Below are 19,404 nucleotides of genomic sequence, written 5' to 3' on the forward strand. Positions count from 1 at the left end.
CCTGTCAATTTGCTCAGTAGGGATCTACTAAGTAAACTGAACATGACAATCCCATTCGCAGACAGCGGTATCATCTGCGCCATGCCTGGCATGTGTTTAATGAGGCCAATGCTTGTTATCCATGCCATGGCACATGATGTAGTGGTGCGGGGTATCCCTGTCAACCCCGACATGTTCATTTATGGCATTACTGTACTTACACGTGCAGTCCGCCAGATTACAAGAGCCTGCTGGAGAGTACCCACTGATTTAATTTTTTGGCCTGTGGGGTCCCCGGAGTTAGTTGCACCAACAATACTCTCTCTGGACCTCGAGGGCCTGCTGGTATCGGCCAAAACGATTGTAGTCCTAGGCACGGATCCTCACGGATGCCAGTGGCGCATAGTCCTGTGCATCAATCCTACTATGCCCCTTAAAGAATTAACCAATGCAGAGCTTTTTGAGGATGACAACAACGATGGGGAGATCATCCTCAAAATGTGCATACCCTGTGAGATAATGGTGCAATACTGAAGAGTCCAGAGGCCCCTCATGGCTGTGTCACATCACCCCCATTCAGCCAGGCAGACTTACAACATGTTCCTACACACTTATGGAAAAACAACCCACATGATGTAGGGATGTTGAAAGAAGTGACCCATGTAAGAATCACACTTACGGCAGGGGCAGTACTCCCTGGGGTGAAGCAATATCCATTGTCCAGGGAAGCAGAGGAGGGGATCAGAGAAACAATACAGGCCTTGCTACACCAAGGGATCATAGTACCCTCTACCTCACCATGCAACACAGCGATATAACACATCAAAAAAGCAACAGGTGGCAGTTGGAGGATGATCCAGGATCTCCCCTTAATGACGAAGTGCAAAAAGAGTTTCCACTTGTCCCTAACCCGGCATCCATTTTGTGCAACATCCCCAAAGAAGCGACCCATTTCACTGTCAAAGATTTGAAGAACGTCTTAATTGCGGTTCCCCTGCACCCACACTCACAGTAACTCAGAGCATTTACACTCTGCGGAAAATGCTATGAATACACTTGTTTGCCCCAATGGTACTGCGAAAGCCCCAGCATATTCAATAGGATACTACTCGAAGATTTAGGTAAAATCCAAGTGCCCAGCCCAATAATTCAATGCATGGATGATTTACTGGTATGCAGTGACAGTGAAAAAAATTGCTGCAGAGCCTCCATTGCCCTATTGCTACTTTTGGCACAAGGTAGACAAGACAAAGCTCCCATACTGCCAACTGGAAGTACTTTACCTAGGGAAGTTTATCTCTGCAGATGGAAAAAGGATAATCCCCGACAGGGCAGCAACAGTGTATGCTACTTCCAAGCCACTCACAGTGAAAGACATGCAGGCATTTTTAGGATTGTGCAATTATTGCAGAGCATGGATTCTTGACTATGCAGCATACACAAGGCCGCTCTTATAAATAGAATGGGCCACAGCTATGATTGAGAGTTTCAATGACTTAAAGGATCTCTACAGCCCCCATCCTTGCCACCCCAGATTACACGCAGAAGTTTTATATATTCTCTCACTTGAATGACTCCCTCATGACAGTGTTGCTAACACAAAAAGAGCACCATGGGCCATTAGCCAGTGGCCTATTCCAGTGGTACACTTGACTCTGTGATGCAGGGCCAGTTTGCATGCGAACAGCCTCTTGATGCCCCGTCCTTTGCAATAGAAAAAGGTTCCACAATTGTGATGGGTGCTCAGTAACAGTGTATGTGGAGCATTCATTATTTGTGATCTTGGATCGCTCAAGGTACACCCTCACCACACAGTGGGAATCTGCCTGTGAGATTATACTATCAAGCCCACACATCCACATTGTAAGGTGTAAAACCGTGAACCCAGCCACGTTTCTCACACAACCATGCAACGCCGAAGATTTGCAACAGCATAACTGTGCAACTTATGAAGGCGAGGAACAGGATATCCTCAAAGCCAAAGACAGCCTCCTGGAGGAAATCAAAATACTTTTTGTTGATGGGTCAGCGACAATTGACCAGGACAAAGGGCAGAGACATGTTGGGGCAACTGTGGTACACCTATAGGAAGAGGACAGTGAGACACTTCTAATGAAAAGGTTGCCCATGCACTACTCAGCCCAAGCAGTGTACCTTGTAGTCCCCATTGAGGCCCTTTGGGCGTTCAAGGGGTATTCTGTCACCATCTATTCAGATTATGCTTAGGTCAACACAACGGTGCATGCAGGTCTGTCGTGCTGGAGAAGGTAGGGCTTTAGGCGAGCAGACAGCTCAACAGTACAACATGCCGCCCTGCTAAATACACTCATTTCCACCCTCGCAGAACCATCTGTAGTGGCGGTTGTCAAATGCACGCACACACCAATAACACTGACGAAAGATCATTGGGAAATGCACCCGCTGATGCGGCAGCAAAAGCTGCAGCATATCTCCCAGTGCCCACCTCTGCTGAATATGCTGTTGCAGCAGTTACCACAAGACCAGAAAATGATGCATACACATCCCTCCCTGTAGCACAAATAATCGAGCTACAGCGCAGGGCACCACAGGAAGAGCAGGACATTTGGCTCGAACGTGGGTGTGTGCAATCTCCAACTGACCTCTTATGTAGGCAGCGGAGCACAGGGAAAGTAGTGATGCCCTTGGAATTACTACACACAGCTTTTGAGCAATTACATTACCCTTCTCACAGCTCAAAGAAACACATGCAGCAGACATCCAGGAAGACTCGTTTATTGCTAATCTCCAGGAACACCTCTCAACGATGGGCATTAAATGAACCACCTTCCAAGTGTTTAGTATAGGGATGACACTCAGAACATTGTGAGGCACTCTGCTACGACCCATCAGGCCCTTTCAGGAGCTGCATATTGACTATGCAGACATGGGGGAAAAGATGCAATGGGGCATGATACCTAATAGTGGTGGTGTGTCCATTCTCCAGGTGGGTTGAGGCCGGTCCATGTGCCCACCGAGATGCCAAGTGTGCTGCAAAATTCCTCGTACACAAAGTTTTCCACCGATGGGGGGTGGGTGATCCAACAACGGCACCCATTTTTTCAATGAACTCTTCAAAGGGATCACATTACCATTAGGCATAAAGCACTGCATGTGTTCAATTTACCACCCACAAGCAAATGGGGTGGTGTAACAGATCAATGACCTACTCAAAAGCAGACTCTCCAAATTATGCAACACCCTGAAAAAGAACTCAGTATATTGCCTAGCCCGGTTTAATTTGCGTACACAGCCCAGTAAGGACCACCACCTCTCCCCCCATGACATGGTGATGGGCAGACGCATGCAAACATCCAGCTCCACTGTAAGGAGGGCATCAGATGCCCATAGAGCAGCAGCAATTCGGGGGGAAGAATAGAAGCAATATTACATCTAACACGTGCAATCAGGTGCACATCAAGACAAATGGCACCTCCGGACCCAGAGGATGCACAAAACCTGACAGATCCACCGACTGACCCAGCACTGACGCAACCATTGTTGCCGGGGGAGCTGAAGTGTAAGAAAATGGAACAATCCCAGGTTCCATGGGCCCTTCGAGGTTGTGTTTTCCACCCTCGCAGTAAAGGTGAAAGGGCTTCGATACTGGATACACCTCTCAGACATTCGCAGGGCCCCAACAAATTCAGCAGCTCAAGGCAAATCAACAGACATATGTCATTTAATGTAGCTTAATGCTAACTATATAAGCGCATGTACAAAAGATAAACAACATTGATTGCTGCTAGCAGCATAAGCTATCTAAAAATTAAAATTCTCTCTCTTTCCCCTTCCCTCTTTTTCCTCCTTAACCCCTGCCGGTGTTTACCTTGTTTTCCTTCAAAAATACCCAAAACCCCCTATCCCTTTATTTTACTGGTTATTTCCCACTACAGGTATGGCAAAGATGAAGACTTCAATGTTGTTCATTGTCTAGAGATAGAAATGCAATTAGCAGTACTAGAATGTATTCATATGAGTGTGGCCTGCATTTTACGGCCATTTTCTTTACAATTTTAGTTTTTTTTAAGGCTATATTGGGGGGAATCTTTTATTTGGGCTGACCATCTAAAAGAAGGGGGGCTTGGGCAACTGGAATGAAAGCACACCCTTTAATTTAACTGAATTGCCTCAAACTTGAACGCAAGAATGAATGCACACCCTTTAATTTAACTGAACAAGAAAATATGACCAGAGCTATGTAGAATATGAACCCCGTAAATGACAGCACTACCCACACAACTGTGTGCACAAGCAAAATGTTTGAAATCTTACTCCCAAATGTCAAATGCCTCTTGTGTAATATAAACAATGATGTAAATATTACAAAAAACAGAAGCAGGTTGGCAAAAAGACACATATTACGATACAACAGAATGAAAAGACAAGCACGTAAACCCAAATATGACGCATAACATGGCCTGGGCCTGGATGCTGTGGAAGATATCCGTCATCCTGAGCACTCCAACAGTTGGTATTCCGACATGAGTGCAGTGGGAAGGCAAACAACTAATAGCAGTTGCTATGTGTGTCCCTTAATACCGCACACATCTGGGTAACCCAAGGTTTTAGTACTGCAGGAGGTAGCAATCATAGAGGCACAATGCCTAATTCATCTTGTACTATGTAGGATCAGAGGCACTTTCCAGGCACGCAATGTCCACCTAGAACTTGTTGTTTCGGATGCCCAGAAATGCAAACAAGTGCAACCCACAACAACTGTCTAAAACAAACCTACCTGGTGATCAAAGGGGCGAAATACATTAACAACAAGTGGTAGGAAACGACCCTCACGTGTAAAGCTGAAGGACTTTTAGGGTTTCCAGAAAAAACTGTGGCACTCATGGAACAGACTTGTGCACAAGCATGGACAGAGCACGTCATAAAATTGACGTGGATTGCAGCCGTAGAGAAGCCGGTAAAAGTGCACCAAGAAAAGACTTATGAACTGTGCTTTTTCAGTGAAGGATCCATCTCTGTCAGCTGAAATGAACGATGTAACAGGACTGTGATGATTCCAGACCTCAAGAAGAGAACTGCAGCGCTGATGGACTACTACTGGGTGTGTAGCCAACAGGCGTACTTGCACCTCCCACCCTCCTGCGGGGGCTATTGTTCACTAGCTATGCTACACTCAGCCCTGCTAGTAGTCCTAGAAGAACACCTGAAAGGGGGCACGGGGAGGGGCACTGCCTGATAAAGCAGCAACCGTGCCCCCAACAATGGAAGCACAACCCACATTGCCACCACCAGACTTTTGCATCCTTCCCGAGAAAGAGCCGTATGATAACTACAAAGAAAGAAAAGAGCATCAAATTACATAACAGACTCACCCGAACTGCTCACACAAATATCTGATGAGTACAAGTTATATACATCCGCAGAGACATTTGTTTGCATCCTAAATAGCAAGTATACATATGCAAGCAAATGCCAAATGGCTACAGATCGTTTTTTGGGAGCTGATCCAATTGGCTAACGATACCGAGCAAGGTTTCAACGTCATAAGAGTGGAGCTGCACGCCCTCAGGCTGATGACAATGCAGAACCGGTATGTGCTAGATCTGCTGACAGCCATGGAAGTTGGTGTTTGGTTTGCACTTGCGTTTAGTTTAACCCCATCTTGGCTCAGAGCAGTGGTAAAAATGATGAGTGTCCATCATCATGTTTGTCCTGGTGATCTTCTGCACGTGCCAATTGGGTCTCTGATGTTGTGCCAAAGCAGTGCCTAACAGCGCAATGATGATGGTTTCTATTGGCGGTCCAAAGGTACCTTGTAATACAAAGGAAGTAGAAGTACACACTAATCGCCCCATTTCTCACATGGTCCTTATCCCCATGGGAGATGTAGTTGACCGATTGTATCACACAACCATTGTCCCTCCCCCTCACCCTGAGAATTACAAAGAAGTATGGGTTAACCTGGATGGGGGTTGCATTTATATGACCTGTACACCTGAGGAGTATGCACAAGCTGGAGAAATCTTGAGACATTTGTGTAGAGCTAGAGTGCCGATAAAGGGGACTCCCACCCCCCTCGCCCCGTGAGGCTGCAGTGCATATGGAAAATTTGTGCAAATATGGGGACGAATTTGTTACTGTTGAAGTAATGAAAGGGGGGAATGTTAGGATGGAAATGAGTCTATCCCATCCCTCTAGGTGCTTTAAGGTGAGGTGAATCCCCTATGAAACCGTGTAATGGACAAGGGGGGAGAGGACCGTGCTGAGAAATTCAGCACAGATATAACATAGTGAAAATGATAGATGCATAACCCTAGCGTACACATAGAAAGAAACGCCATTTTGTAATAATGGCAGATGCATAGCCTGACAGCACCACGGAACACTACTCTTAACTCCATGGAAGCACACGACTAGGCCCAGATCATTAAGACGGGATGAGTCCACATAACCAGTTCTCACGGAAGCGGCCTCTTGTTCCTCCATTGCTGCAATTACTCAGTATTACTGGAAGGAATGCTCCATGCAAGGCCGTGAGACAACACCAGGATCCTCGCAGTGCCCATTCATCACAGCCAATCTGCTAGCAGACCTCTAACCCCCACCCAGCCTACCCAGAGCCATGGATCACACTGCCACCCCAGGCCCCATGCCCCTGCATTCTATGATAGTAAATGACCCCAGCCCCAATTCGTAAACCAACTGGCCACAAAGGATCTAAGCATGTACGACTGTTTCACCTCATCACATAAATACATCCTTTGTAACATGAGGTACAGCGAGGGACAAATTATGGATCAAAACAAGGGTGGAAGCCTTGGGTGCAAGAGGAGCAGTATCAACAAAGCATAGAATGTGTGGGTCAGTATGACTGTATTTCTTCCTCCCTTCCCCCTGGCACCAGTCCCAGGTGTATGCCACAGTGATGTAGTAGTAGGCTTAGTGTATCAGAGCATTTTTGATAATGTAATTTATGAGAGACCTGAACTTCACTCCGCAGAGAGATGAGCACAGCTGACCCACCTGGGGACTGATAGACAGCCGGGAAAGTGAACCAATTGTAGCCTGGCATCCCCTATGGAGCAGGCCCATGTATAGGGTCTCACCAATCAGTGGCACTCATTTGTACTGTTTGTTGATAATGCATTACTGCCTTTTAAGCCACTGCATGCATTAGTTTGGGCCAGAACGTTCTCGAGCAGCAGAGTCCTTTGCTGATACCTTTGTATTTTGTACAATTAAACCTTGTTATCCTTGCAAGCTATCTCTTGGCTTCTTTCTCTAGAGGGTTGTATTCATTCTGGCGTGAGCCTAAACAGGGATTTTCCGTCAAAGTTCAAAACATCTGGGAACTTCCCTGTAGCAGATAGAAATCTGCTGAACATGTGATCCTGGCAAAAGTGTTCTAGGGAGGTGGAGTAATGTTCATAAGTGAGTTTTTTGCAGGGTTGAAAGGTGGCCAGCCTGCTGAAGGATGGTGAGGCAAGCGGGCCGTCAGTGGCGGGGACCTGAAATCTCAGATCATTGTTTGAAGAGGGCTAGGAGTTAAGGAAGATACTGGATCATAAATGCTTTGCAGTTTGGTTTCGATCAAATTTGTACTTCAAGAACAAAGTGATAGCATACTTTGATGCGGATTGGGCACTCCAGTTGGTCAGAACCTGCAGGGTGCAGGAGGGAAAAAAAGACTGCCAGTGTATGAACATGAATTTTATCTGGTTGACATGAATTGTGCAAAAGAATATATTTCAGGAATCATTTTGGGCCAAGGGGATGCAAAGCACATTTTGGAACTTTCTTCAGAAGGGGATCAGGCCCACTGCATGTGCTGCATTATATGGAATGATTTACTGCTGCTGGAAAAAGAAGGAAATTGTGCCGGCCAAACGAAGGACGCCTTCAGGTGGGGATCAGAGTCATTGATTCTCCACAGTGACCTGGTCGATTTCCTGCTGATCAGGAAGGTAGAAGGGAAGATATTAGGAATGAAAGGTGATGCTTAGGTGTTAATGGAGTTATTTGTTTATTGGGCCACAATAACTTTGTCACCTCTCCATTGCTTACAGCAACACATTTTGCAGGTATACAGCCTTCATCATGGAAAAGGATGGTAGATTACTGGTACACAGTGGTAGACCCCGCAAAGCAGGAAAAAAGTTGATAACCGGTGAAAAGGTTTTGATGGGCTCCAAGGGTATTCTTAAATGGTTTCTGAAAAAGAAGAGGATGTAAACATTCTATTTATGTTACTGGATGGCTCGCAGAGGAGGATAGTGGAACAACAAGCAGCAAAATATTTTGGCCAGTAGAATACTGAAGCTGGATACGCAGCGTGTGTTTTGTTTTTTCCAGCACTGCAGTCATTGGTGCTAAGCGGTGGAGAGGGGTTGAACAGGAGAGGGACAATAAAGGTATGTCGTGAACGTACCATTGATGGGTAAAGAGTAGCTAACAAGGCTGCTTGGGTCTTGGAGTTACCAGGATTGTTCTGTGGTGTGGTGATAGGGATGAAACAGCCTGATCAATGAGGATCAATCCCAGGTATTGATAACTACAGTATGGACACACTTCGGCATGCACAGTGGCCATGGGTCGGTGGTTTGACTTTTGATCAGGACTCTGATTGTAGACACAGGGAATTTTAAGCTCTGCTCCTCATGGACTAGTTGTAGGTGGATCAACATATCATATGACACATAGTAGGTTTCAACAAACTTTATTCTTGTCAAGATGAATATGAGATAAATAGGGATTTCTTGGCAAAGAAAAGGGATATTCTACCTTCTGGACAACCTCAACAAAATCTGTAGAAACGGATAAACTATATTGTATTATGATTTCCTGAATGGCTGCTGCTGCTTCTTTGGCCGATTTCCCCCCCCCCCCTCATCAGGGGGGTAGGATCCAGCTACCTTCTGAACATTATAAACACAGTGTTAGGCTTGTAGCACCCCCCCACTATATGAAGGCTCTAAGGAATGTAGGTCCCATCTCAGTCCTTGACAGTATCAGGGATATAGTGCTCAGCCCACTATCCCTTTAGCGCTAAAGTTTTCTGCACGCTCTCGCATTGATCTCCAGATACACTGTCCCCCTGTTTCCCCCCCACACCCCTTCTTGGGCAATGCTCCAGTGTGCAACAGGAGAAACAGGTCCAAAGTTCCTCGGGTTCCTGTGCCTCTAGAATTCCCAGGCCATGAGATGGCTCTGCGTTTATCCATCAGGTTTTCTCATCAGTCTCTAGGGACCTTTCTTCTACTGCTGGACTCAGCTCATTCATGTGGATCTGGCCTTGTAACCGGCCAAGGCCACCCTCTATGTCACTTTGGCATCCAGGGAATTGCTTCTAGGGCAGAGATGTGGGGAAATTGATATAACATGATCAGGGCAGGGAGGGGATGACACATTGGATACAAAGGTTGCAAGCATTGTGTGAGCTTCAACGCAGGGGAGGAAATATTATCAAGGGTTGGCATGTGGGGAAGTATGCGTGATTACAGAGGACAGGGTGTGGCATTGGTTGAAGTCATGCAACAGGGTCTGGAGAAGGGAAGGGTGGGATTTACTGGGGATTTCCCGTGGGGCCCGCACATTATACGCCCACACGCTGAGGGCTGAAACTGCTACACAGGGGCACCTATCCGGCCACTACCAACCCAAAGGGCTGTAATTTAACTGGGGCTCAACTAACATTACCTCAGCCCTCCGGCCGGATCCGCCATCAGTCCCCTAGCCCTGACATCAACAAAGTACACCCGCTGGCGAGCACAAATAGCGCAACGTCGGACCGCTTCATCCCCTCGCAACTCGCCCATTGAACGCAGCAGTGGTGCTTTGAACCTTGCTAGATTGTGTTACTGAAGGAGCAACACAAACCTAATTTTAAAATACACGCCAGGCAGACATTGAAAAGGCGTCTCCACAACGCAAGCCTCCTATCATAGTCTGCGATCCCGTACTCTGAGGGGTGAACTCTATGCAACCAGCGATCTCCATACCATATAACGATTCCTGATCTGTGAGAGGGGACTTTGCCCAGCCTGCCTAACCAAACTGAAGATGCTGGAAAGACTGCGCTGCTGACATCCTTTTCACACTGCGATCTCCTGGGGTCACAAACCTCCTGTTCAGCAACGTGGTAGCGCGTAATACCACCAACAGTGCGCTGGTGCCCCAGAGGCAACCACAAACAGCGGCTTACAACACACTGCGCCTGGCGCTCCGTGCATTTCAAACCCCAACTATGACTCAGGGAGCTCAAGGGCCCAAGATGCGCTACTGCCGAACCCCCCCCTCTCCCAGTAACTCACAATTAAAACCAATGGAGGAAAATTCAAGGGACAACCACTTATTACAAACCATGCAGAATGGGTTCCTCGCTAATAATGTGAAGCTGGATGATATTGTGGGCACAATATGACCGCTGAAGGCGAAAATAGAAAAGGAAAGCGGCCGCATCACAGAGGCTGAGATGCGCATCAGCACAAATGAGGACATCATGGCACGCCACGACAGCACACTAAATACTATGCAAACAGAATTAAAGAAAGTGGTCAATAAATGTGATGACTTAGAATCAAGGTCCCAGCGCAACATCAGGGTGGTCAGGATCCCGGAGGCAGAAACGAAGGGCCCCATGGAACCCTTCATGGAAAACCTAATCACTCTTCGACCCCACAAGGTTCTCCCTGCAATTCCTGGTCGAGATGGCACATCGAACTCTTGCCACCCTGCATGTCCTGCGCTCCCCAAAGGACGGTCATTGTCAGGTTCTTAGACTACCGGGACAGAGATATGGTGCTCCGACTCACCAGGGAAAAAGGCACACTGCAATATGACTCCAGCAGAATACATATTTATCCGGACTTCGCAGCTGGTGTGCAAATGCAAAGAAGATCTTATGACACAATGAAGTGCCTGCTCCGAGGAATAGAACGTTCTCATACTCATTAATGTTCCGGGTCAAGCTCTGAATACAATACAATGGAAAGGCACATTTCCTTGACGACCCCGCACAGGCAACAGCCTATGTGGATTCACACATACCTGCACCCGTACCACTACAGCACCCAGAAGCCGCAATACTGCTGGATATAGACGAGAGACACTTAGATGAAAATGATTGAGCGGCTTGTATGATACCGCACCTAATCCGAACAGATTCAGCACCATATACGACAGGTGACGGAGATGAAACTTAGTTATTTGGGGTACGTTGAGCTGTAAGGAAGGCAGCGCTGATGACCCCCCCCCCAAGGGTTCACCCAATAGTTCACGAGGGTCACATCAAGTTGGGGCAGATGGTGGGGGGACGAGACGGGGGGGGTTCAGGGGAGAATAAGGTTGTTTAATGTTCAAGTTGACCATACCGCTGTGGACCTGGCAGCCTGGGGAAGTAAAGTTCATAAAAGTTGTGGCAGCAGTTGTGCAGTGGGCGCCATGCTCATATACTACCGAACTACAACAACACTGGCAGACAGAAATAATGCAACCAACAATATACCATGGCTTGTGGAACATAAGAGTCCTAAACAACCCAATTAAGGCAAGAAAGATCCCGGCCTACCTAGATCATCACAACCCTAACATTGTTATGCTGCAGGAAACTCATGCCCTAGAACCTTCACACAAGCAGATGGCGAATAAATGGGGGAGTATAACAGATTCTACACCAACTACTCTTCCCAAGCTAGGGGTGTGATAACACTCATACACAAGAGCATTGACTTCAGAATGTGATCTGCCAACATAGACCCGGACGGCAGATTAATGGTACTGTCAGGCACCATCAAAAACAGACCGATTACCATGGTGAATACCTATGGTCCCAAAGCATGAATCCGGCGTTCTACATCAAGATAGCAACACTGATTGGCCACACCCTCGACGTCCCCATTATCTGGGAGGGGACTTCAATACAATACTGGACCCCTCCATGGACATATCAAGCACAACACAAAGAAATATGACAAAAGCCTCTTGTACGATAACGCAGAGCATGTAACGCAGATCATGTCAATGTATAGCTTAATTGACATCTGCAGATCAGAGCACTCTACCGAGAAAGAATATACATTTTACTCTACCGTGCACGATGCCCACTCACGGATAGATTACTGGCTGATCTCAGAGGCATGGACTACCGGGAAATGTCAAACCACAATCTTACCACGCACGTGGTCGGACCATTGGCCAATAGAGCTGGAAATATCCCAAGATCATGCCAATACACCCAGCCCCGCATGGAGAAGCCACCATCCGCACTATTGGCTGGCTCCTTCGCAGAAACACTATGGATAGACATCGATGCATTCTTCTCCGAAAACGCGAATTTGGTCCCAGAGTCTGGGAGATGTTTAAGGTTTGGATACGCTTGATTTCTGCCACAACAGGAACCTTGAAGTCCATCAGAGAGGAGTTGCAGGAAGCGGAAGAGAACTGGAGTAAACTCGAAACCGAATACAGCAACACGCAAAACAGGGCATTGCTAGGACTAATTAAGGGGATTAGGCAAAAGTTCTGTGATTTAGCCGGCCGGAAAACCATATTTGTCAACAAGAAAATACAAGCTAGGAGATACAGCGAAGCTGATCAGCCTGGAAAGCTGATCGCTGGGTTAATCAAAGGGGAACGAGACCCACAACACATCGGTGGCCTCACCAAACCTGATGGACAAACAACCATTTGACTTGAGGAAATAAACTAAATGTTCAAAGACTATTACCAGACAATATATTCCAATAGCGGCAAAGTCACGGTTGAGGAGGAGCATGAATACCTGGTGCGAACCAAGCTACCTACCTTGGACGATATATCCAGATCTAAATGGCCCAATCAAGATATACAAAATCACTGAAGTGCTATATCCTCACTAGCATCTAGAAAAAGCCCCCGTCCCTGACGGGATAGGCATAGAACTTTATGAAACCTATAAAAACATCCTAGCTCAAAACTGCTTAAGGTATGGGAAGAAGCGTGCATAAATGGGAAAATTCCTTCCTCCCCCTCGGAAGCGGTGATAACGGTACTTGCTAAACCAGGGAAACCTACAAACGAAATGGCCTCATACCGCCCGCTATCCTTGGTCAATTCTGACGCTAAGGTCTTTGCCAAAATGTTGGCCAACAGGCTACTGCCCTTTATGCCTGACCTGGTACATCCGGACCAGACTGGATTCATACCGGGGAGATCTACCACCCTGAATCTAAGAGGTTTACTCAGGACCATGGCCCAAATAAACCCTGACCTTACCGCAGAGGCGATGATATTAAGACGCAGAAAAAGCGTTCGACTCTGTGTCATGGAACTTTTTGTTCTGTGTTCTAAGAGACGCATGGGGTTAGGAGCAGAATTCTGTACATTTCTGAAATTGCTCTATACAGAACCAGGGGCCAGGGTTTGCACCACTCGAAACCACTCCCAAATAATAAAGCTGGCCAGAGGCACCAGACAGGGGTGCCCGTTCTCCCCAATCTTATTTGCACTAACGATTGAACCCTTCGCAAGCAGGATCCGTGAACACCATGGTCATAGGGGAATACATATACAAGGACCCCCGCAGATCATATCTCTATATGCCGACGACACCCTATACCGACGACACCCTCATATATCTGAAACACCCGGAGGAAAACATATCACCAATCCTAGAGGAGGTCAAACTATTCACACTACATTCCGGATATAAAATTAACAATATGAAATCAGAACTGTTCCCCCTTACCGATAAAACCACCAGACCCACTCAGTTACATGCCATGAAATGGGCAGGAGACACTGAAATATCTGGGGGTTCAGATCGCACGTACACGCAGGGACCTGTATGAACGCAACCACGCAAGCTATCTCAGTACACTTGAGCATAAACTTACACTGTGGGGTAAGCTCCCAATGTCCATGATAGGCCAAGTAGCCATCCTAAAAATGATCGTGGCACCCAAATTGCTATATTTTTTCACCACTATCCCGATCTGGCCTGGCCGAAAATTCTTAAACTCTGAAGTTTGGCAACAGAGTTTGTATGGGGAGGCAACACTGTAAGAGCAAAATGGGAATCACTCACCGAACCATACCATCGAGGGGGCATAGCAGCCCCTGACTTTGAACTTTAATATCTGGCTCCCCAAGCCCACTATGCTGGTTTATGGTACAACACTGACATTAAACATTCACATGTTGCATTGGAGAAACGATCTGCGGTGCTGAGTGATGTAAAACCCACACTAATATGCGCCAAGACGGACTCCTGCCTGTTTGACCCACTAAGTACAACACTAGACACCTGGAGAAGCATAATATTGAGACTTCTCATTACAAAACCATACAACCAAAATATTCCATTATGGTACACCCCATATCTACCCCCGACCATGGACGCAGACGTCCAAATGGCATGGGACCCGGAAAGGACAATGAAACTGGGAGACCTGTTCCCAGATGCCAGAATCGTCTCCATGTCCGACTTTAGGGAACAACCCGATAAGAACACTGCAATACTATCGAATGAGAGAGACAGTACGGCGACAATGGCCATCCTACCCAAACGAACCAGAATCCAGCGAATGCCTGGACTTGATAATACAAAGTGATGACAGGAAAGGACTTCTGGCTAGGCTGTATGCTAAAATACAAGAAGCAAACCCGGTCAGCCCCAAACCCAGGGAAGCAATAGGGAGAAGACACTGGATCAACTATCGACGAAGTACAATGGCAAAAGATGTGTGTGTTGACCAAGGAGTCGCCACTCAATGCCCAGCTAAGATTAATTCTATATAAAGTTCTCAACAAACTACACTATACTCCCAAGCGCATAACAAAATGTGATCCTCAAGAGATACAGACCTGCCTGAAATGCAAAACGGAAGAAGCAGACCCGATACACATGTTCTGGCACTGCCCTCCGATCGCCGACTTCTGGAAACACATTGCACAATCACTATGCGAAATGCTGGCTATAGCGCTGGCACTCCATCCATTAAAATACTTGCTAGGAGTTATTGTTAGGGCCAATATAAAGACCGGAAGATAGTCAACGTTGGGTGCATAGTGCATAATCGCAAAGAAATGCATATTACTCAAATGGAAAGCTACAGAAGCGCCCACACTGAGACAATTTTGGGCCTCATTACGACCCAGGCGGTAAGGGGTTAACAGCGCCGTAAAAGGTTGCGGCGCCGTTAACCCCTTACCGCCTAATTACGAGGTCCCTTTGCGGGTCCCTACCTTAACAGCTGGTCTTGACCAGCCGTTAAGGATTGGACCCGCAAAGGGACCTTGGAGGCAATTACGGTACCGAAATTTGCAGTACCGTAATTACCGCCTTCCCCATTCCCCTTGAGCCCTATGAGGGCAAAAATGGGAATGGGGGAATGGCCAATGGTGAATGGGAAATTACTGCCCCGCCAATCTTGGAATGGGGCGGTAATTCCACCATGGCCCAATCGTTAAAATACCGGCATCAACCATGGCGCTAATAGCGCCATGGTTGACGCCTGGGTCGTAATGACCCCCAATGGCTTGCCGAAATGACACAGTGCAACGAAAATGAGGAAGGATATGCACACACCATAGTGGCAACCTCAAGACCAAGGCTCCTTTCCGTGCGTTCACTGAAAAAGTGGCCCCCACAGAACCTCCTGCCCGCACCGTGATGTAAACATTTAATGCCCGTAAAAAGACGGTAGAACGCCCTCTCTGATGCATATATCACTGACATTGAATGTGTACATGAACTGTGCGATGGGTGATACTATGCTCCAAGGAGTGAGATGCCCACTCAATATATCACACTGGTTAAAGGTGTGAGGCCCATCCTGAATGCTTGCCCAAAGAGCCAAGGCCAGAGTTTCACACTGAAGAAGTGAGCATGTGATCCGGGGTCTGCAGCCCAGACACATGCATGGGATTCCCATGCACCCACTTGCGAGATTTGCACCAAATTAGTGAGATAGTGCTCCAAGGTAGGAGGCACACACACAGTCTTTGCTCTGAGGTTTGACACACTCACAGGATGGGATGGCATTTCGTTCTCCCATCCTAGTCATGTTGCTCTGCCTTTTGAGGGCTGCTTCACCCTGGATGATTATAGAGGGGTGGAGTAGGGGCAGTGTTGGCATACTGGAATGCAACTGGAAGGTTTAAACCTCCTTCTTACTTGACTTTAGTATATGCAGTACATGCTAGCCAATGTTTCCACTGTTCTGCGCCCCCGAACCCTCCTCGTACCAAGTTGGCGACAATGTGCAAATGCGGTCATATACCTGCTGTTGATGTCACTTCCCGCCGAAGGGGGTTCTCTTCTCTCCAAACAATTCCAAAAGATGAACACAGCCCCCGCCCAGTAAAGCATTCAGGGGGACGGCCATTTGTAGACTCGCGGAAAAGCCATGGTGGGGATGCAACCTGCTGGCAGCATGCCCGTGTAGTTGCAGGTACAACTGAACCCGGTTGCCCTGGGACATAGTCTCCCTAAATGTTTAAAATGTCTCTGCTACCAGAAACACAGGCTGCCCCTAATCACAGACACACTAAGAAACCTGTCTCTTACAAGCACCTCGAAGCCTCTTCTGGTCTTTGTCGGCGCTCTATAAATCACCATACAATGATACAATACAATACAATGGACTGCACTTAAATTTTCTGTATACTGTGGCACACCCCGTTACCCCTAATCCACACACTAACCATCCAGACAGTGAGAGAGCTGGTGTTTGTTGACCCTTCTCGGTGTCAGCACATCTATCTACCACAGCAAGCCCCTAGGAGGCAGGGCATTATATGTTGCTATATACTGGTGAACTACATACGTCAGTGGGTCACGTGGCTACACGCCCCGCAGGCTCATGAGCATGTATAGGTTGGTTTGCTCTGTAGTTCTTTCTACTAGGTCCAATGCTACAATAAGGCACTTCTAGGCAGCTGCCCAAGGCACCTGCAGCAGGTGGGCACAATAGGCTCTATGGCTCCCCTAATAACTTGAGACCTGGCCTCACTATAGGGGGGGGCCAGCGGGCACTCTGCCTACATGGTCTTTCCTAAATCAGCCGCCTTGAACCCATTCACACATGCAGCAAAACTAGTGCAAAAACCCATTGCTAATTGTTTGTATCACTCCAAATTCTTTGGGTGAATTTGGCATTTTACCAACACCTGGTTGTTGCATTCTTTGTGGCTCAAGCAGCATAAACAGTGCCGTCACAGGGGACATCTTAGGTGCCGACATATTTTTGGGGTATGCTTGAATCGTTTTTTTTTTCTTTCTCAACTCTTTCACGTGAGTCAATATTTTTGAGGAAAGTAATGATTAGGCAATTTTCGAGCCCTCGGAAATTTGCAAAACGAGAAGCAGCAACGAGACTCTCATCACCGACCACAGAGTGCTTCCACGATAGGGGGGGAGCGTGGGGGTGGCTACCAACAGCCAGGGCGGGCCGGTTGGGCGGGGGGATCCGAAACAGGTCTTCTGTTAGCTTTACAATGGGTGCGCCGATTAAAAAAACATATCTTTTAGGTGTATGTGTATAAGACGTGTATATGTTTTTGGTTAACATGGTTTCAAAAAAGTGCTTTTTGTAATCGGATAGCGTTGAGCTTTCTTGGATCACTGCGATGACGGATTTCGGGGTGGATAGCTCAACTCAAGCCAACGCGCCAGCCCGGGGAATGTCTTGTCACATGAGATCCTACTAGACCAGTGGATACATTAATACTCACTCTCACCAATGGGTGATAATATTGATGCCGTGTATTAAAGCGCCTAAAAGCCAGAGGAAACGCAGCTCTGAGAAGACTGGTGGAAAGCAATATATATATATATATATATATATATATATATATATATATATATATATATATATATATCCTTATATTGTCCGAGCGGCAGGAGTGCTGAAGTAATCACAGAGTAATCAGTCGTTGTTAGCTGATTATTTATGCAAATACGTAAATAGTGGAGTCTATCAGAGCCAGCCGTGACGTGCTGAACTCACTAGTAATCTGACACTCATCAACATTCACACGAACGCCGCCCCCAATCCTACCCCCAGAGCAGAGCAGGTGTATGTGTTTCCCTTGCATCTGTTAAATCACATATTGACCTGTATAGTACCGATCAAAAGGCATTTACACCTGCCCACTGCGCTATTGTCCGTGTCTGAAATCAATTGACGGTGCCGCAAGGGGCACAGGTTTTACTTACAAAAAGGCAAAACTGGCACGATCACAGGAGTGAGGGAACCTTGCAACTTTGCCGCCAATGAGCGTGCTGTGAGTGATGGGGCCCCGGCTCGCGCTGCTGGTTCGATATAGTGTGTGTGTGTCAGGGGCGGAGTGGCGCCCGCCCTTTAGACTGTTTGCGCTATATACCTTGTGTGTGCAGTTGCACATGTGGGCAAGCAACATGGGCTGCTGCTGCCCGCACAGCACCTGCGTGCGAGGGGACTGCTGCCAAAGCTTTTCATATTTTAAGTGGGACATTTCCTGCTGCACCTCGCCTATATTATGCTTACACTGTAGCTGGGAGGTTCTCACAAATGCGCAGCCTGTTAGCAAACTGAGCCAGGAGGACGTGTGCCCCAGGAGGGTTCGCGCGAGCAGTACCTACCTGTTGGGCAGCCGTGCGCAGTGAGTAGGCAAAGGAGGGCGCCCAGAGCTGTGGCGAACGCTGACAGTCGCCGCGGAGGTGGCATCTCTTCCTGCCTGCCTGCGCCAGAGCCGAGGTCTTCTGTCAGGCGCCCGCGATGCCGCCTCAGCACTTTCTCCTGCTGCCAGAACAGCGACAGACACCGCTCTCTAGTTCCAACTTGCCAGAAAGTTGACGGTCCCCCATGGAATGACTGCTTTAACACCGCCTTGCTGCCCCCGCCTAGTGCAGGCTTGTGCTCTTAGACATTTACGCAATTGGCTGGCAGATTTAACTTAGGTCGGGGACTCATCAGCCAGTGTCATTTCCTCACAAGCGACAGGCTTTAATTAGTTTTTCATAAGCCACAGAGACGCGTCACGTGTCCCGCCCCGGCCAGCAGACAGGGGGGTGGTGACGCATTTCACGTTGTTAGTGGAACACATGTATACGGTACACCCCGTTTCGGCGCGGGCCGATTTGCCGCGGCCAGTTCAGCGTTGGGATGTTTTGGCGCGCCAAATCGTCCCGCGCCAAATCTTCCTGCTCCAGCTCCTGAGCCACTGGAGCCTCCCGCATTCTCTCTGCACAGTCACTCTTGAGAGCAGCAGAGACTCGGATGGACGGATTCCCGCATAGCCCAGCTTTAGCAGGAAGCCCCCAGATTCATTTCCCAGGTCCAGCTTTCGAGGATTCATAACTGGTTTTATTCTTTCGTCAGTACTGGAATAATCGGGGAAGACTGGACTTCTCAGAGCTGAATACAGACGTGAGCAGCTCCGGTCATGGCTGGAGGGGGAGCGCATCACGGAGGAGCTGTGCTGAGG

At 47.7% G+C, this 19,404-nt stretch overlaps 1 protein-coding gene across 1 annotated transcript in view; it reads right to left on the reverse strand.

Annotated features, from left to right (window-relative positions):
• The window catches only part of LOC138582657 (proteinase-activated receptor 3-like), a 67,587-nt gene extending 48,689 nt beyond the window's left edge, over positions 1–18,898 (reverse strand). The window contains exon 1 of the mRNA XM_069654126.1: positions 18,560–18,898. Within this exon, the coding sequence (XP_069510227.1) occupies positions 18,560–18,644 (85 nt within the window). The 5' untranslated portion in view covers positions 18,645–18,898. The remainder of the gene's footprint in view (positions 1–18,559) is intronic.
• Positions 18,899–19,404: the final 506 nt, after the last annotated feature.

This window comes from Ambystoma mexicanum, chromosome 3q, assembly GCF_040938575.1.
Source record: "Ambystoma mexicanum isolate Mex_15411 chromosome 3q, UKY_AmexF1_1, whole genome shotgun sequence".
In the NCBI taxonomy this organism is placed as follows: Eukaryota; Metazoa; Chordata; class Amphibia; order Caudata; family Ambystomatidae; genus Ambystoma; species Ambystoma mexicanum.